General features: G+C 39.9%; 1 protein-coding gene, 1 non-coding gene and 1 pseudogene across 8 annotated transcripts in view; 1 reads left to right on the forward strand and 2 right to left on the reverse strand.

Moving 5' to 3' along the window:
• The window catches only part of KLHL32 (kelch like family member 32), a 181,808-nt gene that overhangs the window by 144,638 nt on the left and 9,637 nt on the right, over positions 1-27,533 (forward strand). For 5 of the 7 annotated variants that reach the window (XM_031680209.2, XM_031680210.2, XM_031680212.2 and 2 more), the window contains 3 exons: positions 9,921-10,647; positions 23,076-23,134; positions 26,177-26,369. In XM_031680209.2, the coding sequence (XP_031536069.1) occupies positions 9,921-10,647; positions 23,076-23,134; positions 26,177-26,369 (979 nt within the window). Of the gene's footprint in view, positions 1-9,920; positions 10,648-10,820; positions 10,885-23,075; positions 23,135-26,176; positions 26,370-27,533 lie in introns of those variants that run through there. The other 2 variants (XM_072965643.1, XM_015235987.3) reach the window with 2 other exon arrangements.
• LOC116281666 (U5 spliceosomal RNA) lies at positions 2,521-2,630 on the reverse strand (annotated as a pseudogene).
• Positions 4,940-5,045, reverse strand: LOC116281673 (U6 spliceosomal RNA). Its single transcript, XR_004191134.1, has one exon. It is a non-coding gene; the product is annotated as a U6 spliceosomal RNA (small nuclear RNA).

The raw sequence follows: 27,533 nt of genomic DNA on the forward strand, positions 1-27,533 counted from the left end.
TCAGTGGGAGAGTGTGTGCTTAGCATGCACGAGGTCCTGCGTTCAATCCCCAGTACCTCCAGTAAATAAACAAACAAACCTAATTACTCTCCCCACCTAAAATTTAAAAATATATATATACTGAGTGTTATGCAGAGACAAGTAGGTTTATACCTCTCTTTCCATTCATTCTTTCGTCCATTCGTGCCTCTCTGACTTGGGATATAACAAAGACATGTTCCTTTAATTACTGAGTTAGAATTATTGAATTCATTTGTGTGGAAATAGGCTCATCATAAAGGCCAGTTTGTAATCTGCAACAGGTTATTTGCCACGTTTTTATTATCACTTTACAACATGTAAAGTATTTAATACTGTGTGGCAAGTTCCTTATCAACTACAGAGATCTCTCAAAATTTATGTCGGTCTTGCACAATATTGTGTCATATGAGGACAGTCTGAATGAGCTGACTCTATCATGAATTCAGAAGGATAATTGAATTGAGGATTAGCTCCATCTCTTGGTGACACATTGCCATTATATTAATTCTGTTTATTGTCCAAGTGTCATAGTTTACCAAGCACTTTCACATGGTACCTCATTCAGTCCTGTGTAGACCCCTGTGATGTAAATAACATCGTCCTTGATTTACAGATGATGAAACTGAGCTCAGTATGTTTGTGTTTCTCTTAAATCCTCAAGTACATTAAGTTGCAGAAGCAGGTTTTTTGACATCAAGTCTTGCCTCCTTTTCACGTCGTCGCACTCACCTCTGTGGGCAGGTACCAGTTAGCGGTAGAAAAGAGCATCAGGCTTCCCCTGCCTTTTCAGCTGACTTACCCTGACAGTGCATCCTCACTGCATGCAGTAGCTGGGAAAGAACGTGAAATTGTGTGACCCATGTAGGGTCACTTCTAGTCCCTTTTGCCAGTAGGATCCATCAGAATTTTCTTCTATTGACCAAGTTGGCTTTCTTTGATTTTCCAGTGTTGTTCTGGCACTATAAGCTTAATATCTCACGGACCACATGCAACCTCCCTTTTACATTCAGAAGGGCATTATATATAAATGTGCATCATTAATATCTTACTTAGAAATTTCATGTCATCAGTCCAGCATCAAGTGATACTCTGATGCCATCAATGATTAGATGGATGAATATTATCATTTGGCTCAGAGACCATTATCAAACCATTGGAGGCAAGGATTGCAAATTATTTCTAATTGTTTCTGTATTCTGTTCAAGTGTGAGGAAACCAAGAATGGGTTCCATTTTCCCTGCAGCGTCTTTGACATAGGTAATGTTGATTGGCTTTATCATCCTGAAGGACAGTCATCTCATCTAAAAACCTTGTGTATACTAGATGTGGGAATGGTATGTTTAAAGACAGTCATGAGATAAAATTTTATGTGAACAGTTTACTAAATATTTCTTTTATAAATAAAATCTCATTTTGGGATTTTAAATAAATAGTACCTTGAAGCAACCACCTTACAAATTGGAAATGTGTGCTCTTTGTCTGAGATGATTTTATTTTTATGTGGGTCTGTGTGCACATGCACTTTTACGTGCCACACACATGCATATATTTCTGATAGTACAGAGTTACAGACAAAAAAATGTCACTTTGTTTTTCAAAAAGAGAGTTATGAAAACTGTGCTGTGGAAATCTGTGTCTTGGACACAGTGATGGATTCTGATTGCTTTGCCCACCTCTTGGAATTTTGGGGGATTCTCTTTTGAAATATTACTTTTTCGTGGATCTGTAACTGACATACACCTTAGAGGTCGAAGAAAGTCTCTCATCAATGCACTCATTTTACAGATGAGAAGCCAAATGACTGGTCCAGTGTCAGCCGTGTACTCATGCTATTCTTCATTCTGACTTTTCATAGATCAGCTCAAATGGGTAGCTAGTTCTCACAGGTGGAAAAGACATCGCAGTATACTAACTTTGTCTCTTTTCCTTTGTTTCCTCTTCCTCTTGATACACATGTACCTTTTAAAAAAATTACCTTGTGTGATAAGACTGAACCAGAGGACAACTCAAGTCACTTGTACTTGCCCCCCACCGCCCCCTCCCCTAAATACCTGGAACTTTAAGGTAGCAGGCCCCAGGGCCATTTTCATTGTGAGTCCCCCAGTCCTGTGTGTTTCTCGGTGTCTTTGGGAAAGAGACACCCTTGGTTACAAGGGTTCTTGCTTTTGATGCTCTGTGGTATGTGTTTTTTTTAAAGTAAGTATTAAAGATAATTACCAGACACAATTATTTTTGTTCTTTTGATTTTCTATTTCTAAATAATTTCAAATTTACAGAAAAGTTGCAAGAATAAGAATAGTAAAGAACACCCATATAATTTGCCAGTTTCTTAGGCAAATTACTTCATTTGCTTTATCATGTGTTCTCTGTCTCACTCTTTAATCTATTGGTAAAATCTGTAGATATATATAGTAGGAGAATAGATAGATATCTAGAAAGAGAGAGACAGCACATGTGCGCTTTTTTTTCTGAGCCATTTGAGGGTAAGTTGTATATAGTATGCTTTTAAAAAAAGAACCCTAAAAAAATCCCCTCATTACGGTTCCTCTCCATGGAAATCTTTAGTAAAAGGTGAATGGTTTATACAATCTGAAGAGAAACCAGAGTTTTCTCAAGCAGAAATTTTATGCTAAAGGTGAAAATAAGAGCATTTGTCAGTCTTCCAACGTTAAAAGTTTTAAATGAACAATGAAAGGATGTGTGTTATTGTCGTATCTGCTAAGCTAAGTATCCTTTTAAAAATCTGTCAGGTCTTTTTTTCTGATGGTCTGTGAACCTGGGACCTCATCAGATTTGATTCTATTGAAATATATTTCTTAGAGGAAAAATAGCCTATGTGTCTTACATAAGTCTGTAGTCAGCTATAATGGTTAATGTACAACCTCCCTTGAAAAATCTGTTTTACAAGCAAAATGTTGACACAGTTTTAATTATAGCACTCGAGTGAGCACTGTAATAATTTTTAATATTCCTCCACGGTAGCATTTTCATTGTTCTGGAAGAGGAAAATACTCTGATCTTATGTCCCTAGTTTCTGGTGCTTTTCGATTTTATGGGAATGATGTCTTTTGGAACAGAAATCTTTCATTTGGTCTCAAAGAGGAGAATAGGGCTACAAAATTTGGTGCATTTATTTACTGATATAAACTTTCCTCTCTATGTCAATCATTCTTCTGGTTTAATATGTCACTACTTGGACCTTTAATATGACTCACACTAAAGAAATGAGTTTCTATGTGGCTTAACATGGCAAGTCTCAATTCCTGCTCACTTGTACTAGGGATACTTTCCACATTTATCATCTAAAGAAATTGTATGTAATATTAAGAGGGTGTCTTGCTAAGGTTTTATGTTGATGCTTATTTGAATTTAAGGCATTATCAGGTAATAGATGACATAGTGCGTTATAATACAATACATAATGCAATGCGACTTCCCTTTGAGGACATGGATTAGGATATAGTGAGCATCCCTAATACTCTGTTTAGAAAGGAAAACTTCTGTCCGTGCGTTGTCACTCATTCTGTTAAACGTGCTCTCATGGCTCCCCCTCCTTGTTGCCCAAGGGCTCTGTAATATGCCCGGCTCTTTGGTGGAGCTTCAGGGATGCTGGTTGGTTGTTGATTTGCTCAGGTGCCCTTCCTTTGTTCCTTCCTGAATTTGCAGAAGTGTGGAATTTGTGCTGCCTTGTGGGTACTGAGGGGAGACTGGTGCCTTGGCTTATCTCAGTGGGATGACAGGGCTGGCTGGCAAGGATATAGACACTTGTGCTTCACAGCGTGGGCTCCTGCAAAAGGCAGGGCTCAGTTTGCCCCTCAGCAAAGCTGTCTGCAACTAGGTTTTGAAATAGGAGAATAATTATAGCTGCCCCTGGCCAAGGGAGCAGAATCAGGCTGTGGGCAAAAATACCGGTTCTTGCTCACTGAGCTCTGGCTGATGAGTTCTGTGATGAGAATATCCTCTTCGGTGAAAAAGAATACTTGTGAAAGACAAAGAGATAGTTATAGCTTTTAGACAGTATTGTAAGGGCTTTATCTTTTGTTAGTGTTCGTTAAAAATATTTGATTATTCATCTGGTAAGAACTGCTTTTGTAAAAGGCATTTTATATATATATTTGCAAGATAGAAAGACAGTTTTATGGAAGAGTGCATTGGTATGTATTCTTGGATTTGGGATGACATAATTCGTATATTTTCCAGGAAATCTGTGAGTGTAAACTTTCTTACTGTTTTGGGGTCACGTTGGGTAGTACACATACATATGGAAATACATAAGCAGAGGTAGACTTCAAAACAGCAGTTTCTTTCAAAGGATCAGGAATTTGAGATTTTAAAACAGCAGCTTCTGTCTGGGTGTGTTTGAGCAAGAACAGTAAAGGAATTTGGACCACAACTTGAGAACTTATAATGTTAGGAATGTAACATTTATTCATATAATTGATATATTTGTGAAATGCATGAGTAAATTATACATTTTAATTGAATTACAGAAAAAAATTGTAGAATTTAGAATTATATACTTTTATATTTAAGATTATATATATTATATATTCTTTCCATAGAATACTAATCAGTGGGGATACACTGAGAAAACCAAAAGGAAGGGATTATCTTTTCTATATTATTTTTGAAAAAAAATTTCTTAATTGAAGTATAGTTAGTTACAATGTGTTAATTTCTAGTGCACAGCATAATGTCCCAGTCATGCATTTACATACATATATTTGTTTTCATGTTCTTTTTCATTAAAGGTTATTACAAGATACTGAATATAGTTCCTGTGCTATACCGAAGAAATTTATTTTTTGTCTATTTTTATATATAGTAGTTAACATTTGCAAATCTCAAACTCCCAAATTTATCCCTTCCCATCCCCTTTCCCCCAGTGACCATAAGATTGTTTACTGTGTCTGTGAGTTAAAAGATGGAACACTTCATGAATTTGCGTGTCACCTTTGTGCAGGGGCCAAGCTATTCTTCTCTGTATCATTCCAGTTTTAGTATATGTGCTGCTCAAGGAGCACCTTTTTCATATGTTTTTGAGCCAGGTTTAGTTAACAGGAAATAACCTAGAATTAAGAAATTTATTCCCGTAAAAAGTGAAATAATAATTCAAGACTCAAGGGATGCCCTTTCCTCTAAAGATTTATTCTTTAATTACAAACTCTTTAATCAGTATTATTAAATGCATATTTTCATGCAGAAGTAATCCATACCTGAGACTCTTTGAAAAATATCATCACCTATCTAGAAGCAAAGCATACCTTTTTAAGAAACAGACTTTATTTTTCAAATTTAGACAGTATAGAAATTAAGTTTGGTTTTGAGTGCATTTGCCTAGATTCTACCTTAAAATTATTATTGATGGAAAAATAATGATGATATGATATAATAGAAGAACACATTGTACAATTTAAAAACTGGATTTCTGGTTCCAGGTTTTCCACTAATCAGCTGCATGACCTGGAGTAAGTCAGATAACTTGTCTGGATTTGACATCCATGTGTAAAATTGAGAAGTTTGAGTCAAAAGCACTCTAAAGTTCCTTCTTGCCCTAGTAATTATTTATTTGAGGGCTTAACAGATTATGGTGTTCATTGCATTGCCAAGAATTTCAAATAGAGGCGGCCAGCACCAGTCATGGAGGGAGTAAAACAAAGGCTGTATATAAGTGAGTCGAGTACATTGCATGAGAGTTTATAATCAGGGCTTTATAGGAAAGCCACACAGATGAGATAATAAAATAGGAAACTGAAGCCTGTGATAGATAAATAAATATAGGGAGGAATTGATACTGCTTGTTCAAGAAAAATATGAAAAATAGCCTAAGAATTGTTGTAAAGAATTTTCCATTGTGCAACAAACATATAGCCTACGATGTGCCAGGCACTGTTCTTATCAAGAAACTGAGGATGAGATGAGTTGATGTTGGAATAAGCTGTGGCAAATGCTCCCTTTAGGAAGGAACAATTCTCCATCAGACAGAGATGAACTAGATTGGGTCAGGCAGGGTGCTTGGGAGATTTCTTGTAGTCTTTGGAGGTGACAGTCCCTGTTTCAGGTGGTTTAAGAAACATCTTGCCTAATAGCCCTGTTTCCTAAGTTCTCTTTGATGTGCATCCTAAACGGAATCCTTGATTTCTTTTCCACTGTTGCTGGCTTTGTCACCTAAAGAGTGAGAGAGAAGACTTTCACTGTGTGCTCCATTTCCCACCAGTTAAAATATGATAGATTTTAGGGTGTTGGGGATGTCAGTATGCCAGAAAAAGTAAGATAGACTAGGATTTTAGCCTTTCCTGAGTTATGCTTTCAAAGTGCAGTGCCATTACAAGCCGTAAGTTCCCAGAACAAACATTTGCCCCAAAATACACTCCAGAGCTAACTGTGGTCTTTGTGTTGTATGATGCCCCAATGATGAATCAGCCTTCTGTTTACTGTAGTTTCTAATTCTCTTAAGTGGGCTCCAAGATTCCCTCTACCACCTTGCCCTTAATTCAGTGAGGCAACGAACAGTGCTTGGTGGGGGGTCACTGTATAGGAGTGATTTTGAGGTAGCCCATTGTTTTGGATTTTCTTTCCCATTTCTTCCATTATTGGGATAAACAAGAATTATCCATAGTTTAAGTGATTTTTCTCCTTTACATTTTCACCAAGGTAAAAACTGAGTACAGTAACACTTTTACTTTTGGCTACTTAATACTGCAAAAGCAAAACTGTGCAGAGCATTTATATGTATGACTTACGTTATGCTGTCAGAATCAGCTGTTGATTTATAGACCATACAGTGCCAAGACACAAAATATGCTGTCTTACCCATAGTAAGATCTTACTCATATCTTACTGCAGAGGAAACATGCTGTTTTACCCATGATATTAGCTACACATGCCCTGTATCTTTACTAAAGCATCCTGTTTAAACTTCCTTTGATTTAAACCTTTTAAAAATCGAAACAGTTTACTCTCATAAAGCATCAATTTACTGTCTCAGGAAAGGGAATCTGTCTAAAATGTACCCACTCGAAATGTGGTCCATGGACCAGCAGCACATGCATCACCTGGGAGATTGTTAGAAATGCAGACCTGCAGTCCTCCTCCTCTTACCTATTGAATCAGAATCTGTATTTTGACCAGAAACCCCAGGTAATTCATGTACGTGTTTGGTTTGAGAAGCACTGGATTTAAATCTACAAATACTACTACACATAGGTGAGATTGGTTGGAAGTTGGCAGAATTGTAAATTGTATTTACCTTTGATCTGGAGGAAAATAAAACTCAACAAGCATGAAGGACTTGTTTAGTCTGAAAATATTTATAAATAATAAACTGTGAAAATTATATGAAACATATGAGAAGTTAGAAATATTGGCAATAAATAAGATAAACATTATCCCCCAAAATGCAAGTTAAATGTATGTGCACGAAGTATTCTGTAACACACAGTATTTGGGGAAATTGAATGTGTAAACCATCATGGTATTTGTGACACAGGAGTGACAGGCAGGCAGAAAGCCAGGCATGAATCAGCGATAGATCACAGTGGTCACTGTTCTACTGCTGGTTTGATTCCTTAGAAATTTCCTTAAAGGCAGAGCCTAGTTGTGGCATGTGTCCCTTTCACACAGTAAGTGACACTGCTAGAAAGCTAAGTAGAAACCAGAGTGTTAAGAGATGGGCTAGAAGAGTGATTATGGCATAGAAAGAACTGATTTATGAGGAAAGAGAAAAATAATTAAATGGGCAGCACTGTGGTATAAAAAGAAACTACAGAGACATGGATATTTATCTAGTGTTTCTGCAGTGGTGTTTTCCTGTAGTATCCATATGCAAGATGCAGAAACATTAGGACATAAGGATGCTAAGAAATTTGTTTCAAAGCAAAGCGATACCAGCTGGAATGACTCAAATTAGAAGCAAAGAAGCAACAGGAAAGATTAAGTTTCAGAAAATTTTACCTGGTGCATGAGGAGGAACCTTGAGTGGGATGACTGATTCCCTGAAAACTTTTGAAAGCTCTGTGGGCAAAGAATGGAAAATCATGTATTAAGTTGTAGAATTATCTCCCCAGGGAAATAATTGGAACTCATCTCTTAAAACTTCTAAAACTGGGGGGGAGAAAACCCAGGATGTTGTCTGTGGGAAAACTCCACTTCTGGCAGAGACCTGGTGATTGATGAGTGACATTTTTGTTCTGCACTGTCTTTGATTAATACTGATGTTACTGTACACAGATAATTTTTTCATCTTATTTAAATAAAAAAATACTAGTTTCTAGAAAGACAGCCAAAGAGTGTCATCTGCCCTACATGGTGTCTGCCTTCGTGGAATTCGTAGGCTACCTGGTGCCCGGTGACATTCTTTTTTTCGTTTCTCTTCACTCATTATTCTTTAAGATATGCAATTCAGTATATATTGGAAGCAAATTCATTTCCTACATTCTCTTCATCTGGAAAACTAAAAGCCATGCCCGAATATGCCTTGCCTTTTGAAGCCATTTGTCAAAGGATACAGAAACTCTGCAAGTCTGAAATCATCTTGTGCTTCAGAGTGTTTAGTGATCCTTTTTATCTGCATGAAAACCCACCTCATGTTTGTCAAGGAGTAATGGTCCGAGGGCACTACATTTCCTTCTCTCTCCTCTGTAGACATTTTTTGCCCCAGTGCGATGAATCAGCTGAAAAAAGAAGCCCAGAACCTCAATTCCATTGGTCAGAAAGCAAGTAAAACACAACAAAATTATTCAGTCTTCTACGTCATCACTTTACTTGTTCACGCTATTTCCTTCAGGTCCACGCATATTGCTTAGGAGAGCTAGTTTAACACAGGTGCTGCTAAGAATGAATTGTATCAAATATGTTGACTGGAGATCTTAGATATACTTCTTTGTGCTAGTGTGCAGGAAGTTTTGCCAAACTTAAATATTAAGTCACATTAGTTAAATTACTTCAATTGCTCCATAGCATGAATTGGTTTTTTTCATTGATGTTATTTTCTAAGCTATTATTCTGTTTTGTTATTTTATGACTTAATGCACCTGCTTTAATTTTAAGACATTCTGTTTGTAGCCAAAAGTTCTTACTCCTTTCCTTCCTGAAAGGGATCTAGACCTAAACAAAATGGCTAGGATTACATTCTACTGTGTGTCCATAATACAAAGATACTCTCCATATCCTGTTTTTGTGAAAAGGGCTCTAACAGATAGCCCATATCTTACATGTGCAAACAACAACTGTCTTTAAGAGGAAAACTAATTGAGAAAAAATAAAATAAAACTGATGGGTTGCAATCTTTCTTTTTCTCCTCTTGCTTCCTGACTGATATACCTACCAAAGGGGCAGGGGAAAAAAGCCCTTTTTCTTTCTAAATCATGCTACTAGTGTCATATTGATTTTCTCTCAAGGACACCCTGTGGTCTCAGATGATCACATATTTTTTCACATTACCCATATTGATACAGCACCTTGACTCACAGGTTGACATATGTTGCTTCATCAGACGACACTGCTCAGCATTGACATTTCCCACCAAGGGCGGTGGACCAAAGCCTCTTATGCATGAAACATAAGAGAACTGCTTCACAACCATATTCTCATTTTTTGAAAAGTAATTATTGTTCACCCCAAGGGATACTTTAAGTCTCATCAGTGTCCCTTAACATTGTTCCTAATCTCTCCATCAGTGTCTTGAGTTCTTTTGTGTCTCTGCTGATGCAAAAAAACCCCAAAAAACAAAAAAAAACCCAAATCCGTCAACTGGGTATCAGAATATTTGAGTGTTACATGGCTTGTAAGAAGAAAATTGTGTCATTCAGTGTCTGAAAGAATACACGGCAACCAGTCTCCGAGCCGTTGCTTTGGCTCTTTCTTACCTTTGTGCTGTCCTGGCCCCGCCTCTGTTGCAGCTAGCCGTCAGGTGGTTGGAACACAGCTGCCACTACCAGTACATGGATGAGCTCCTGCAGTACATCCGCTTCGGCCTGATGGACGTGGATACTCTCCACTCTGTTGCCCTGTCCCACCCCCTGGTCCAGGCGAGTGAGACCGCAACAGCTCTCGTCAACGAGGCCCTGGAGTACCACCAGAGCATCTATGCCCAGCCCGTGTGGCAGACCCGCAGGACCAAACCGCGGTTCCAGTCAGATACTCTGTACATCATTGGTGGGAAGAAGCGCGAGGTCTGTAAAGTCAAGGAACTTCGGTACTTCAACCCGGTGGACCAGGAGAACGCCCTCATAGCTGCCATTGCCAACTGGAGCGAGCTGGCTCCCATGCCCGTGGGCAGGAGCCACCACTGTGTGGCCGTGATGGGGGACTTCCTGTTTGTTGCAGGAGGGGAAGTTGAGCATGCCAGCGGCCGGACGTGTGCCGTCAGGACCGCCTGTCGCTATGACCCCCGCAGCAACTCCTGGGCAGAGATAGCACCCATGAAAAACTGCCGGGAGCATTTCGTGCTGGGAGCGATGGACGCATACCTCTATGCAGTTGGGGGCAGAAACGAACTGCGCCAGGTCCTGCCTACCGTCGAGCGCTACTGCCCCAAGAAGAACAAGTGGACTTTTGTGCAGTCCTTTGACCGGTCCCTCTCATGTCACGCCGGATACGTGGCTGACGGTCTTCTTTGGATATCAGGTAGAACGTGCTTCTTATGTTGGATTTATCACAGAACACTTCCATTGTGGCATTAATTTAAAAGTCAAGCTTTGGTAGTTGTGGCCGTGCATAACCGAACGGTTCGGCCAAGCATGCCGTTTTTAGCTAAATAACGTTCGTTTATTGAGCACCTACTCTGCAGAGAGCAGCGTAGTAGGAAGTAATTGACCTTTCTGTGCCTTTTCTGAGTGACTAGTGGAGTAAAAATTCAAGATGGTAATGAATGGCCCGTCAAATCTCTTTTTCTACCAAACCTCCTATTGTTTAGGTTGTCAGCTTTTGCTGTTCTTGGATTGTATTGCACACCTTGTGGTTTATGCAGGTCCTTTGCTTTTCCTTGAACCTTGGGCTGCTTGACTAGGAGCCATTTTATCAAAGACAGGGCAGGCGAAGTAAATGCCCAAAATCCACTTTGAGGAGTGTAGCAATGGATGCACATCCAGGCAGGAGCCATGCTGTGCACTGAGGGAAGGGATTTAAGCTATTGGCTGAAATAGGGTTTTTCTGTCATCTATGTGATTGTAGTTCCTCATGTTGTCCCAATCCTTTATTCTTATTTACTCTGCCATTCTTCCTGATTATTTGGGGGTTCTGATTATTTTAGTTTACTTTTTTGTTGTCTGTTTTTTTAAAAGCTCTTTTATTAGGAACAAAAGGAAGAGACTAGTATAATAAACCTCATGTGCTCATAACCCAGTTTCATCAGTGAACCATTTGTATCAGTCTTTTTTCATTCACTCCCACATACTCCTTCCAGCCCCTCACGGCTGCCTTCTCTCTGGTACAGAAGGAGTCTGTGCCGCGTATGTTATTAACATCACATTGTCAACCTGTGTTTCCAATCCTATTATTGAAAGGACCTAAAATGTCCTCCATTGAAAGGTTTGCTTATTAGGGAAGAAAGTTGCATCTTCTCTCAGTAGGAGGATACTCATTTTGTGACCCAGATGGAACTTGTTAAATTTCTTATGTCAAGGACAAAGAGGGATAGAAAAATCAAATAACTTAAATACTGAGAGTAACTTCGAGATATTTGTACTTAGAAGAAACAATCACTTTTAAGTACACCAGTGAAGACTTCTCAGCTTCCCTCAGTAATCTTCTCTAGTTTAACATCTGCTCTGACAAAATTCTTCCTTGCATTTTAAGTAAATTGGACTCTGCCCATTTTTCCTCCTGCTGTACTCAGAAATCAGGAAGGCAGTCGTAGTCTTGGCTTCTCTGGGTAGTGCTTCCATTATGGGCAATTCACTGATTTTTATCAAAGAAACCTAGCTCATGTCTGGAGTTAAGCACTCAGTAACTAATGAATGAAGTTAAAATTTGGATGAAGGAAGAGGATAAATGAAGTGTATCCAAAAAGTACTGGTACTATAAACCAAATAAACATTAGATATGGGTGTGTATGTTAGTATATATAGATATATTTAGATAACCTTATTTATCTGGTGACTTCCTTACTTTTCTTTAAGTTTGTATTTCAGTAGTTAAGAAAAAAGCCACCAGGACTATATATTTTTTTATTTGTTTATTTTTTTATTGACATATAGTCAGTTACAATGTGTCCATGTCTGTTGTACAGCAATGTCACAGTCATGCATATAATACATATATTTGTTTTCATATTCTTTTTCATCAGAGGTTATTACAGGGTATTGAATATAGTTCCCTGTGCTATACAGAAGAAATTTGTTTTTTTAATCTATTTTGATATATAGTGGCTAACATTTGCAAATCTCAAACTCCCAGATTTATCCCTTCCCACCCCCTTTCCCCCGGTAACCATAAGATTGTTTACTATGTCTGTGAGTCTGTTTCTGCCTTATAGATTAGTTCATTAGTGTCTTCATTTTTCTTTTTTTCAAATTCCACACATGAGTGATATCATGTGATATTTTTCTTTCTCTTTGTGGTTTGTTTCACTTAGAATGATGATCTCTAGGTCCATCAAGACTATATCTTGTTAGCTTTGCTGAAGAAATTTTAAATTTGGCTGCAAATAAGTCTTTGCTATTAGAAGCAACAGACCTATACTTAGATAACAAAACAATGATGGATTTATGAAATCAATGTAATTCATACTTTCTTCCAACTTACACCAACTTCTATTGACTCAGTTTTCATATACTGCTGAAGTACAGCGTTCCCAAATTTTGCATTGCGTTTTCTAAATTTTGTATAAACTTCTCTTAAGTAGTTTAATAAATACTCCTTACTTATTTTAATCTTTTTAGTTATGAAACTAATTTAAAAAAATGATGGAGTTTTTCTTACCTAATCTTAAGGATATGACTGCTTCACACCTTCCTTGGTGAGGCCTTAAGAAAGCACGGAAGCTTAGCTTGGCCAGATCTGTTGAGCTGGTATCAAGCTGATTTCTCTTTCCATATGGGTCTGTATGTTTCTTTTTGGTAACTGTATCAACTTATTGCAGTTTATATTGCTGTTATTACTTTGTTTTTCCCCTACTGTGAAAGGAAATACATTTTCTTTGTTCTTCTTTTGCGCTAATATATGCTGCCTGTGTTAACCATGCTTAATGAAAACAATCACAATTTTCTCAGGTTGGTTTCTCCCTACTGTGTACTTGAGATGAAAAACTCACTTCCCTGTGTACAGGACAATACCTTTAATTGGAAGGAAGAGGAAATCACCAGCGACATTTCTAATGCCTTCAGTCATCTGCCTCTTTCCTCAGGCCCAGCTTATAATAAATCAATTGTGAATCTAACCATGGACAGGGAGGGGTTGCTAATGGGCCCCTTAAAAAAAAAAAGACCCTGACTCTACCTCTGATTTAGAAGTGTTACTCGGAGTTTTTGGGCAGATGAAAATGTTTGAGGCTCTTTCTTATCCTTTGCCAAATAATCAAATATTTCCAGTTTAATTGAAGGGGGACTGGATCGTTGGCATCCTTCTGGCATGTTGTAAGCTTTGCCTGAGGTGGAGGTCGTAAGGATTACAGGATATGGATTTTAGGGGCTTATTTCTGTTCCACAGAACACAAAATGAATGTTTCTTTAGAGACTTGACATTTCCAGTGTACTCACTCCCTCTCTCTACCTCCTCCCCGTTCTCTGTCCATTTTAGGGTCAGGATACCTGGAAACCTGTCCATGGCTTTTAAAATGAGACAAGCAGAAACGAATTCAGAAAATCAGGCTGTATAGATATGCCCATTAGCATTTAACTTAAGATGTTAGAGATAGTCAGATTTTACGGGCTCCTCTAGCATTTGACCTTGTGGCCCAATTCACAAATGCTCTGCATCGTTTCTACTTGAAATTCACAATACTGAAGTAAAGTAAGTGTTGCATATCCTGCAGTTGTGCTTTAGAAGGTGTGCTGTCCATTGTAAGATGGTGTTTGTGAACGGCTTAAAAAGACTCTTTTTGTGTGTGTGAGTGAAAATGAATCCCCAGCTCCTCTTGCAGCATAAGTTACCTTTTCGTTTTTGTGAAATGGCAGGAGGATGATGGGAAGCACAAGATTAGTGCTTTAGAACTATAAAAACAAGACAAATGGTACTGCATTTCCTCAAAAGCAGCACTTAAGTGTTTTCCTGGTTCTTTGGGTGAATGCTACATCCTTATTAGATCCTTTTTACATCCTTATTAGGTGCTGGCTCAGAGCAAAAAAGATTAATTCAGCAAACGCACTTCCTGCCCTCTAGGAGCTGACAATCAAAGAGTTTGTCAGATATTTCTTTAATGAAAGAGCGTTTGTTAGAGCTTCCTTCACTCCCTAGAAGATATGTTTATTTTCATCTTGATTAAATTTAGATGAAGTTTGCATAGCCCCATTTTAAGGGACTAACTTATTCAAACCTACTAAAGGGACTCTGGCTTTTCTAGTATTCATTAAAATTGGAACAATGTAAAATATCATTAACATTTTTTAAATGCCAGAGCTAGAGCTTTACTGTGCAAATAGTAGCTTACTTGCATCTAAAAAAATTGTACACAAAATACTGGGAACTAACAGGGGACGCAGCAGAGGCTGGATTGTGGTGCACTGAGGTCACAGACTGAGGGCACCCACACGTGTAAAACTTCCTCTGCTTCTTACCAAGCAGGAGATGCCGAGCAAGCTTCCTCACCTCCCTGAGTCTTGTTCAGGCTAGTGCTGGGGCCACGGAGAAGAGTAAGACAGGTCCACGCTGGGGCTCACAAATTTTAAACAGATGATGACAGTATAACGTGAAGTGTTTATGACAGATGTCTTTCCAAGGTGCAGCATAATGTAAAGTGGGGGGTAATCAGTGCAGGGGCACAGGGGGCTTCACAGAAGTTCGTGGCACCTTCAGCCTCACTTGGCCTCAGGTCTGCTGAGTGCTTCCCCCTTGACCACTAACCCTTCCTCGTGCTCACCCATGGGCTTCACGGTCCAACCATTTGGAGAATCCTCTTGTCCTCTGGCACGCATGCACCGCTGGACAAGCCCGATGGTCCACTTTGTGCCTGTGCCCGGGCGGCGAGCCCTGGAGAGAGGCTGCTCGCAGGAGAGCTTGGTGTGTGTACACTAAGCCCTCTCTCTGCCCTGCCACTAGGGCCCCCCCCCCTTTCCCCGGCTCACTCTCCTCACAGTCCCCTCTGCCCAACTCAGACAGAGAACCTGGCCCCCTGTTTTTCAGAGCAAATGGAAGTGAGGAGGTTTTCACAGCAAATCAGGTAAGGCACGATGAGAAGGCGGTGGAGACTGAGGAGACAGAGGGACCCGAGAGCATCAGGAAAGGGGCAGAAGGCTGGGCAACACGAGCGAGGAGGGTGCAGAGGAGGGGGACGAAGGAAGGAGCCAGAGAATGTGCGATGAGCAAGGCCAGAGGGGGGAGGCGTGTTATAGAAGCCAGAACCACAGCAGCGGGGCGTCCAGTCCTATGGGGACATCCCAGTCCAATGTATTTCCTCTGTATTTTTCCATCAGGAACTGCTTGGTAATTTCCATGAAAGCAGTTTCCAGGTAATTTCCGTGAGAGACGGTGGAGGCTAGAGTGCAGAGGTTGAAGGTGTGGATGGAACGGGAGGAAGTGAAAACCTCAGGTCTGGGGTATAGGCTACCTTTGCATGGAGCTGGGATTCCATCTAAACTCGACTCCCTGAATCTGACTTAGCCGGCAACTGTCTGATTAGTGTGCCCGGCCTGCGGGGGGAGAGTGGGCTGTTCCTACGTGCACACACATTTCAGTCCGTGTGACAGCCGTATTTTTCATTATGAATTAATGAATAACATTTTGGCTTTAGGAAGGAAAAAGGAGGAAAGATGGAGGGAAAGAAAAAGAAGGAAGTTGGCTGGGAGAAGAGAGTAGCTAGAGGAGGAAATGCAGGGTCACAGGAGGGAAATTTTATTAAGAATGTGAGTGCACTGAGCAACTCTGAAAGTGAGGGGAGGGAGAGAGAGAAATTGAAGTGAAGGGAGTAGAGCATCCTCCGGGTGGTAAATGCTGAGCGCTCCTCCCAGGTACCAGGAGTGGGGAGAAGTACTGAGGATCCCAGGCTGACCACAGACACAGTGTCCCCAACAGACCGGAGGGAGTCAGGGAGGGGCTCAGCCTTGGACACAAGGAGGAGAGACCCTTCCAGCTCCAGGGCAGGAGGCAGTACTGGGTGTGGACCTAGGTGAGCTTGGAGGGCAGGGCAGGGAGCTGGGGAGGGTCCTTGTCATGAAGTCAAATGAGAGGCATGGTTGTCTGTGAAGGTGGTTCAGTGTTGGGACCGAGTAGAGGGCCGAGGGGAGTGGCCTTGGGAAAAGTCTCTGAGGGAAACAGAGGGAACTGACATGTTTAACAACAACAACAACTACAACAAACTGTGTTAGAGCCCTTGCTAAGGTTAGAAATCACAAAATTGTGGTAGCCCAGTTTGCAAATTTGTCCTATTTTTAGGGGTGCTCAGCAAAGAACTGAAGAGAGCAGATCTTTGGATTCACTCATGTTGGAAGGGTTTTAGGCTGGGAATAGCCCAGAGTATCCTACTGGAAGGAGTTCAGCATGCTGGATTCCAGTTAGGTGAGTGTCAAGAGCTTAAGGTCTGCTGAGGAAGAAACAAGTGTGTTGTGGGAATGAGTGCACCCGGGGAAGGTCTGCGGCCTGACAGCTTGACATCCCACTTCGGAGTTCCTAGTGAACTGGAATTCCACTGAGAATGAAGTCTTCCCTGTTGCTTTAGATTCTAGCAACCAGCCGGCCCCAGCAGTTACTTTTTCTTTCTTCTATAAATAGTCATATAAAGTTAAAATATAAAAAGAAACAGTGAGAGAATGGAGCTACTCTAAAGTGCATTGGTTTAGATTAGAACATTGTTTTCTGAAAGGATTACATGTTAAAATGTAGTAGTCTAGTGGCCTTTAAAATTGGTAGTTTAAGTAGTTAAAAAAAAAAGTGCACCCTATTGGCTCCAGATTTCCTCTCGTGGAGAGAACTACCCTTGTTTAGATGATCCATTTGTGTCTGTCTAGATGAATCTAGGAAAAGAAGGGAGAAAAAGGAGGGAGCTGAATTGCTCTACCTAGGAATATAGGAAATATGTCACTGTCTTTATTCCCAAGAGGAGAGAAAAAGATTAAATTTATATCATGAAAATGGGGAATGACTGAAGAATTTGGTCGATGGCGGGAGAGAGGTAAAAGACCCAACAAGAACCAGCAGAGCCAGGACGCTAGCAACTGGCAGGGTGACCTTGAGAGCTTAACCCTGCTAGGAATGTGCAGAAATCTTCACATGAATTCACTCATTAATTCAGTATTCCATGCTTAGTTATTTTTTTCAATATTTCATACATACTCATTTGTATCTTTTATGGAAATGGTAAGGAATTTTCATAAACTGCCTGCTACAGCAGAGAAGTAAACTTTGCCCTCCGGATGGCCTCTGTACCATGTACTCTTGTTCATCTGAAACCTGTGAGAGAGGTCTCGCCATCTCTATTTTGCACATGAGGAGCCTGAGCTTGGCTGTTCAGTGGCTCCTCCCCAAGATAGAGTCATAAAGGAACCGTGTAGAGTTGATGGCACAGCTTGTGCCCACACTCCCCCCTAGACTTGTGTGAAGCCAGTCCGTGCAGGCCTCCAAGAGAGCTGCAGGAAACTTGAGATGGTTTTCCATAATCCTGAACTGGCTGGTAGAATTCCAGCCTAGAGCATCTTCCTTAAGAGCATGGCCACGTTCATTCAGTTCTGTGCATCCTCCTCGGTTCCAGTAAGTATGCAAGGACTGCATTAGATACCACAGCTTCCTCCTAAAGAGTTGTGTTGGACTCTCTATTTATCAACAGAGGTATTTTCTGCCCCTGAAAAAAAAAACTAGCAGAGCCACCAGACTTGACCTACCCCGGCCAACGTTTATTTAGGGCTGTTTTTCTAAACACGTTGTTTTATAGACACTGTCAGCAGTGACCATTTGAGCATGACGAGTTTAGGATTCGGTGACTTCTCAGTAGTGGAGACAGAGCAGTCACCTGTCATCTTCTCCCTGGCTTGCATTCATCCATTTGTCACCATGTTTTGTGGGGAGTTGAACAGGGAAGCTTAAGAAAAATGCTTTACTCTTGTCTTGATGATAGAAAGCATTTCTCATTGCTGGTAGCACGGTGGTAACTTTTCATTCCTCCTGGCAGTTTTTAAAGACTTATTTGACTTTGGGGGAACCTGCAGTCTATCTTTAAGTCACAGTTCTGAAGTATAAGACAGGGTTGTTCATTTTCAATTTTGGCTGAAAAGTCTTAACTTTGACTGTGGCACTTCAAAGTTAGGGAAAACTTGGCTTTAAAAATGGATGCTGATAGGAGATGGCATATTTAATGACAGATGTATCTATAGAAAGCTGTTAAGATGCAGATTATCCCCCCTGGGGTGGGGGAGGGAGATCAAAACTGCCAATCTATAAAATATACTCGATAGAGGAAGGCATGGAATCTATCTTTGCAAGTGCTTTGATTGCAGGGGACAGTAGAGCAGCATGTGGCATCATAACCCAGAGCAGGCAAATCAGCTTGATGACTTTCAAAGCCAGGAATACTGCTGCAGGCAAGGGTACTCCAGTCTAGGAGAAATTAAAACATATAGAGACTGTTATTAATTCCATATCTATTTTTGTATAGTCAAATCTGTATGCAAATCCTGAGCATCTCATTTCAGAAGATTAATCTAAAAGTGAAGAGTGTTATGTGAAGGGAATGTAATGACAGAGCTCTGAAAATGAGTAACACGGCTAGTGAAGTGTGGGCTGCAAACTCGAAGGCTTTTTTTGAAATTTATTTTTTGTACTGAGAAGAAATGGTTTTTATTTATATGCTCATTTGTAAGCTGTTTCAAGGGGGTTGGAAAGCAATAGAACCGATTCGTAAGGTTTTCCCTTGCCATCGTGACTTGGCAGAAGTTACGGCACTTGGTTTTCCAGGCACCTCCTCTGGTTTAACATTCTAGAAGTAATCAACCAAATAACTAACTAGGACTTTTATTTTTACCCCCAACTAGTAACCCAATATCTCATTTCTAACCATTGTCATGTGAGTGAAAATTTGTATGTAAGGCTAAGGAATCTAATTACTGAGTGAGATTCAGGGGAAAAAACTGTATAATAAATGCATCTGTGGAAGACAGTAAATAGTAATTGTGAAGAGCATGAAGATAAATGGTGCACCCCGCTTGGGGGAGAGGCTGCAGTAGTGACATTCTGATCCATTGGTTGTACATTTAATCTATAATGGGCAGAGTCTGATACATACTGTAGTGTAAATATTTTCAAATCGTGTCATCAACAGATAGTTTACTGCAGTAGATATTAATTCTGTCCCATATTTCTAAAACAAGTAGAGAAACCGTCAAAGCTTTGAAATAATGTGGGGAGTTCACCCTCTGCTCCCTCTCATTGGGAGAAATGATTATAGGCGATCTGGACATTAATCTGGTGGTTATGGCCCAGATCAAAAGCACTTGGCAATCATTTTAACCCTGAAGACTTGTGAGGTCTCAATAGATTTGATTAGTCTTCTGTAGTTATGCTGAGAAAGAATTATTGGGCATTCCATTTTTAATCAGATTTAAAAAAGGAAGATTGAGAGGTGGAAAGCAAACATACCTCTGTATTTATTTTGACATACATTTTGACCTCATCTTGGCATTTCAGCTTCAGCTTTCTTAAGTGTATTTTCTTTTTCTTTGATTTCATCTTTAAAAATGAGACATTCAGTGAGAAATCCTGAGACTTTCTTTGAGGGCGGGAAGCACATTTCTCTCTGTTCTTGGTGGATTTCCTCTGCAGACAAAGCTTCCACTGATCTTAAAAGTAGTTGCAAGCTTCAGAGAAGACTTAGAATAAAAAAGCCTTCCAGTTAATAACAGTTGTGGTCAGTAACATGAAGGATAATCTCCTTACCGAGGCTGAATGAGAGAGTAATGATTAGCCTGGACAGGTTCCCTTGCCTCCCCTTTATGTAGCCATTACTATTGATTGATTATTCTAGTTTAGTTGGGATGACGCACTAATCCTCTAGATTCTGGTTGACTTGACTCGTGGCATGGAGTTGATAGTGGTAACCTTTTCCGAGTTTTTGAACGGCCAAAACAAAAGGTATAGTGGACAAAGTTAAAACAGACAAGGAAGACTTTATTCAAAACTGTGGCACCAGGGAAGAGAGACTAGAGTGCAGCCTTCAATTCAGTTCCTCTGAAAAACAATAGGGGTTTTAAGCACTGGAGTGAGCCAGCGGAAAATCACTGAAGTACTTTTGGAGGAAGGTTGATCGATGTGATGTGTTGAACACAGTTTGTAAATATTTTTTTTCTGTGAGTAGGTCATTCGTGTTTGCTGATTTGCATCCATTGGAGTTAGGATCCTAGCCTCCATAGAAACTGGGAGAGAGGAGTATTGTCTTCCTTGGTGATAATCTCAGTGGGAGGGTTGCAGATCTTTGAGGAAAATATTCCTGGGTTGTAAAACTTACAAGAAGCTTCTTAAATGATTTACATCTCAAGGAGACAGAGAGAAAGAATTTACAATTACAAGTTTTCTAAAATAAATGCTCTAAAAGGGAGGTCAGGGACCCAGACACAGGAAGAAGCCTGCCTAAAGTTTAGTCAAGCTTAGGGGAATGTTAAGGTGACCTTGGTCGATATTGTTATAGTACACATTTAAAATTTTTTTTAATTTTAATTTTTTAATTGAAGTATATTTGACATACAATACTATGTTAATTTCAGGTTTACATATTGATTTAACATTTATATGCATCACCATGATATTGATCACCATGGTGAGTTTAATAACCATCTGAACCATACAAAGTGATTGCAATATTTTTGACTGTATTTCCTATGCTATACATTACATCCCCATGAGTTACTTATTTTATAACTGGAATTTTATACTTCTTAATCCCCTTCACCTGTTTCACCCAAACCTCCATCCTTTTCTGCTCTGTTGACCACCAGTTTGTTCTTTGTATCTTCGAATCTGTTTGTTTTGTTTGGTTGCTTTGTTTTTTAGATTCCACATATAAGTGAAATCAAACAGCATTTGTCTTTCTCTATCTATTTCACTTATCATAATACCCTCTAGTTCCATCCTTGTTGTTGCAAATATCAGGATTTCATTCTTTTTCATGGCTGAGTAATGTTCTATTACATGTATCACATCTTCCTTATCCACTCATGCATCAGTGGACACTTAGGTTGCTTCCATATCTTGACTATTGTAAATAATGCTGCAGTGAACAGGAACAAAAGGTACATATATCTTTTTGAATTTTTTTTTCATTTTCTTTTCATAAATACCCACAAGTGGAATTGCTGGACTATAAGGTAGTTCTGTTTTTAATTTATTGAGGAATCTCCATACTGTTCTCCATAGTGGCTGCAACAAACTACATTTCCACCAACAGTGCACAGAAGTCCCCTTTTTCTACCTCCTTGACAACACTTAACTAACTATATCAGATATAGATGATTTTTACTACTTTTGTCTTTTAACCTTCATACTAGCTTTGTAGGTAGTTCTTGTCCACCACCTTCACTATCTGGATTGAGATGTCCTGTGTCAAATACACACAGGACTTTGAAGACTTAGTATGAAAAAAAAAAGAATATAAAATACCTCAATATTTCTTATATTACTTTTATGTTGAAAAGATATTTTGGCTACACAGCAGTTCATCCTTATCTGCAGTTTTGCTTTCTGTGGTATCAATTACCCATAATCAAACATGGTCTAAAAATATAAATGGGAAATTCCAAAAATAAGCAATTCAGAGGTTTTAAATTGTGCACTATCTGAACAGCATGATGAATCCTCATGCCACTCCACTCCATCCCACTCAGGACCCCTGACCATGGGCACAGTCTCCTCTTGCCATCCAGCCATCAACATTGTCAGGGCTCGATGACCCAGGGTCATCTGAAGCAGATGATCTTCCTTCTGATGTGTTGTCGGAAGGTCCATATGTCACACTGCTTATGTCATCCCCTCACTTCATCTCAGCACGTAGGTTATCATCCCACATCATCACCAGAAGGTGTACAATATAATAAGGTATTTTGAGAGAGATTTTAAGTGACCACATTTACGTAACTTTTATTAGAGTATATGGTTATAATTGTTCAAATTCATTACTATTGTTAATCTCTTTCTGTGCCAAATTTATAAATTAAACTTTATCATAGGTATATATATGTAGAAAAAAATAGTTTATATATGGTTCGATTCTATCCATGGTATCAGTAATCCACTGTGGGTCTTGGGATGTATCCCCTCCCAGATAAGGGGGGGCTGCTGTATTGAGTTAAATGAAATTCATATTAAGTTTAATTTTAAAGTAAAGAGTTTCTTTTTATTTTTAATGTGACAGCTAGAAAATTTGAAATTGCATATGTGATATGTGTTTGTGGTTCTTATTTTATTCTGTTGGACAACATTGACTCTAGATCTCTTTTGATAAGTAATGTCTTTTCTTAGACCTGGTTTTTCCAAGGAGATATCAAGATATCACTGTGTTGGCGCACAAAAGATCAGAGCTGTAAAACTGCCAGTTGAGCTAAGGACAAGAATTTTCCATATAATTATGTCCCTGGCACACATTGTATAGAAATTTGTCTTAGGTGTGTGTGCTACGTAGCTCCCACTCCCTCATCGTACTTGGCCCCTCCTTCTGGCCGTGCAGAGCAGCTTGCCAGAACTGGGGGCCGCCTGGTAACCTCAGCATACTTGTTGCTCCCTCTCAACTGGATTGCTTCTGAGATGTTTCTTGAAAATGAAACCGCTTCAACAATAAGCTTCTTAATTATGTCATGGGTTCACCACGAGGGTATACAAACAGATCCTCAGCAGTAGCTAATTTCCCTTTAATTGTAGCTCATCCTTATGTTGGAATATTCCATTTCTTATGCATGAAAGCGCTAACACATGTTAATCCATTACAGGTGGAGTAACCAACACAGCCCAGTATCAGAACAGACTAATGGTATATGAACCTAACCAGGTAAGACTCATACAAGAAAATCTTATGACCTTAATTAAAATGAATTTTTAAAGATTTCCATGGTAATTAGGAGTTGGAATGCCAGGTCTGTACACACACATGCATCTTATTAAACTTACACAGAGAAAAGGAAGCATCTGGATAAACTGCTTTTGGGTTGCTCTTTTTTTTTCTCACCAAATTTCAGCTCCTTTAGTTTTATGCTATATGCAGTGCTTAACTCTTTCAGAGCTTTGCATAATGTAGGAAAAAGGGAAGATATATTAGTTAAATGCCTTAATTCCATTATTCAAGTGGCTGTCGTCTTGGAAGCATTCAGAGAAAGGCTTTGGATTGTCCTATCACTACGTCCTTTTAGAAGGTGTGTCATTCTACGAGGCGAATATGCTTATGGTTTTGTCATTTCCAAGTCAAGTAATAACTTATTTAATGCAGCATAGCCAAAGCGTCCCTGAACAGTGTGTAGGACAAGTCTGAAGTAAAAGTATCTGAGAGCTGGAGTTTTTTTTTTTTTATCTAACAGCCGGGCCTCCACCAGGAGCATTTTGATGGTGCCTGTCCCTTCATCCATCCACTTCTCATGCACACTTAATGACTTTTTTTTTCCCAAAGAAGAACTATTTTTATTCTCTCTTCCTTCTACCAAGGTATTTGTGACCATGGCAAATGTTTGCTGAATTTCACCATTTCTATGATTTTGGTAATGTAATTTTTCATGATTATTACAATATTCCAAAATGACTTGACTTGGGGGTTTAATTTTCATCAGTTGAAGATAATGAAAATAAGACAACAGGTTGGCTTTGGCACTCTGGCTCAGGATTGGCCATGAAATGTATGTCCAGAGTGACCTCAGCCTATTTGCATCTTTTTATTTTAACAAGTACTTGATTCTGAGTTTAACAAAGGTATGTCTGTCTTTGCAAGTGTGCTTCCTGATGCCATTAGAAGCTGTAGATTTTAGAGACCACATGTCCCTGGGTTAGATGTCTCAAGTGGGATCGTTAATTGCAGTTGTTTGAGTTTGGTGCACATGCGGTTAAAGAGGAGGAAGATGTTAACATTTCTCAAATGAGTTCTGTTTCATGTTTGTACACACATGCTCTTTTTTAAAATTCTGCTGGCATATTGTTTACGGTGGGTACTGGCAAACATCACATCTGCTTGCATCTTGCTCAGAATCTCAATAACTCTATCATTCAGCCCTAGTGCTTATTTCTCTTCTAGGCCTTTGTGGAGAGTCGATAATGCCTGCCATCTGCCACAGAGCACATCACTACCTGCCAACAGGCAGGCTGGGGTGACCTCTGCTTCCCCACCACTGATTAGTATTCACACGCTAGTTTATTAGGAATGACCCCACCAGGCCTCTCTGTTTCTTTGCCTTTGCAGCGGTTGGCGGCTCACCTGGCAGGCACGGCAGTGAAGGAAGCTAAAGATGTAATCAGGGGATGCAGGCAGGCTTTGCAAACCAGATGGCATCCATAGTCTTGTGGCAGGGGACTGGACTGCTCATACAAACATCGATTTCTAATACTGTGGTGGATTGCCTCCTAGAAAGCACCTAAGGAAAGCCCCATGAGAGTTTGGAGTTAAATCCACTCTTGCATAATGTATTACAGATATTTCTTAGCAGAATATCTGAAAGAAAGGTTTGACTGTTTTATTAAAGATGCATTTAATTGGAAGGAGATTCTTACTATGACATGTTTTAAAAGGGGGAGCAGATAAATGCAAGCCTGAAAAAATTGGACAAACCTCTTTCTTTTTTCTTTTACTGCATCTTTAAGAGAGAAGTTTAGAAATCTAGTTGATATGCTTATAGGGAACAGACCAATATTTATACAAAACATTTTTTTTTTTTGCTTCTTTCTTTACAGCTCTGTGAACTGGTGAAATTCCATTTATCCAAACATCATATCGTTTTTCTGGTCGAGATCCAAATTTTTCATGGCAAAAAGGAGTAATCTGTGTTTTCTTCCTGTATGTTTAGAGATATTTGTATAGAAAGAAAATAGGTTTACTTACCTGTCGATTACTTAGTTGAGATAATTAAAGTCATACTTGATTTTCATCTAATTTTACGTTGTATTTTAAATAGGAGCCTCATTTGAGAGGAGTCGAGCATACCTTTCTCATTCCTGAGCATGATCTAGAACCAAATATTGGAATCTTCACCATTCCGTAAAGTTATCATAGAAAATTTGGCCTTCTACCAAAACAAATAAACATATGCCTAGAAATAACTTTTCTCAATTTGGTGAACACGTGAGTGTAAGTAATATTAAAGGCTGTGAGGAGTTTGTTGCCGAACCAAATCTTAGCTCTTCCATCGACCTCAAGCAGTTCACCCTGGGAAGAACAGGAAAGATGCCCCCCTCCTGTGAGCTTCTGCAGGGCCTCGGGCAACCAGTGATTAGATCATAATAGCTTTTTGAAAGTGCATATTGTTGGACACATGTGCCAGGCATTGTTCTAAATGCTTTGGGTATGTATTAGCTCATTTAATCTTCACAGCTGGCTTTTCAGGTAGGTATTATGATCTCCGTTTTCTAGATGAGGAAACAAGCACTGACGGGTGAGGTAACTTGCTAAGGCCAGGCGCAGACCATAAACGCGGGCATCCTGGGTCCAGAGCCTGTTTTCTAATCATCACACCACCGCTCCCACTAAACCCGCCCAGGCGCTTTCACCCTTAAGTCATTTGCAGGAGTAAGTTCTCTCAGCTGGGAGAAAGAACCATTATAGAAATGTTTAAATTCTCGCGCACTCTCCTTACAAATGCAAAATGCCCTTTATATGCAAACCAAACAAGAGAAAAAAAACCTTATGTAAGTTGAAAAATAAAGTTGGAATGGATGGAGTTTTCCGCACTTGTTCTCGGGGGAGAAGCCCATACCTTTCAAAGACTATAAACAACATTCAAAGAGAATGTGATTGAAAACATTAGGGTCCTCACTACTAACAAGGAACTGCTGTTTTCTGCTATGGAGGTCTCCAGTTAACAATTCACCTGAAGTTCTTTTTTTTTTTTTTCCCCAGAATAAGTGGATAAGCCGCAGCCCCATGCTGCAGAGGAGGGTCTACCATTCCATGGCTGCTGTCCAAAGGAAGCTGTATGTTCTTGGAGGCAATGACCTGGACTACAATAACGACCGCATCCTCGTGCGGCACATAGACTCCTACAACATAGACACCGACCAGTGGACGCGTTGTAATTTTAACCTTTTGACTGGTAAGTACCTTTGATTAAGTAAATCAGGAGAAGCAGAGATACAAAAAGTTGCCAGACTTATTTTCTTAGACCTCTGTGGTGCAGCTCGAAATATTAAGTGCATGGTGGTAGGACGGAGTGCTTGTATCACCCCGAAAGGGGCATATTATTTATCTCTCAAAATCTGACTCAAGTGGCTGAGCGTCTAGTTTCTCAGGGCCTGTATTACCTTTTTGCATGTTCTCACGTTGCTGAGAAAGGCATGTTACGTTTATTATCGTCAATCAATATTCACATAGGAATACTGATGCAAGTAGGAGGAACGAGGCTCTGGAAGAGTTAATGACAGGAGCAAGTTATTTTTTACTTCTCACTATTTGTAGTCCTCTAACTTCTTGTGAGTTCAGGAGAATGGTCTTCATTATTTGTCACTGTCAAATATTGTTTCCAGCTGTGTTCTCCTAAAGACTAAACCTTAGAGAAGCTCTGCACGTAGGGGTTTGGCGGCACTTCTGACCACGCATACCCACCTGAGCATTACCCCGGGGCAGCACTAGAAGGGGACCATCTTCACCCCAAAGGAGAATAAAATGAAAGCAGTGAGCTGCTTACCCCTGACATTTATGAAGTTGAAAACTTTTCCTCCCTTTTTTGGCTTGCACTTGTCAACATCTACAAGTGATCAGATCCCTGCCAGGCTGCTCTACTAATAGGAAAATTGCACACTCAGAAGGGTGGGCTGAATTAGTGCCTGAAGACATTTTAATATGCTGAGTGGGCACTCAGTCACTTACGGCTGCTGCTAGGGAGGCTGTGGGGGCGCATAACCAATGTGAGCGGTTCCGGTGCTTTGTGCGGAGCTCTTGTTTTTGTGAAAATGATCTTTGAGGCCCACCTGCAAGCAGTTAACTCTAAGTTGCTGCACGGGTACCTTAGCCCCTTGGTGCCTGGATCTGTGATTCCGTCTGCTCTAGGATCCAGCTTATTTATTACTGGAGTCAATCCTGTATCAGCCCATCAATAAAAAGAGACTATCCGATGGCCTCCGGGGAAGAATATGTGGTTGTGAGTTATTCTGACTTCTTTTTTAAATAGGGAGGAATCTTTCATCATTTTGGCGTGTCAGTGTCTAGGGACTACCCAGACTGGTCCCAGCTCGGGAACTTAATATAGTCTTAAAACTGT

The sequence above is a fragment of the Vicugna pacos genome, chromosome 8 (genome assembly GCF_048564905.1).
Source record: "Vicugna pacos chromosome 8, VicPac4, whole genome shotgun sequence".
Classification (NCBI taxonomy): domain Eukaryota; kingdom Metazoa; phylum Chordata; class Mammalia; order Artiodactyla; family Camelidae; genus Vicugna; species Vicugna pacos.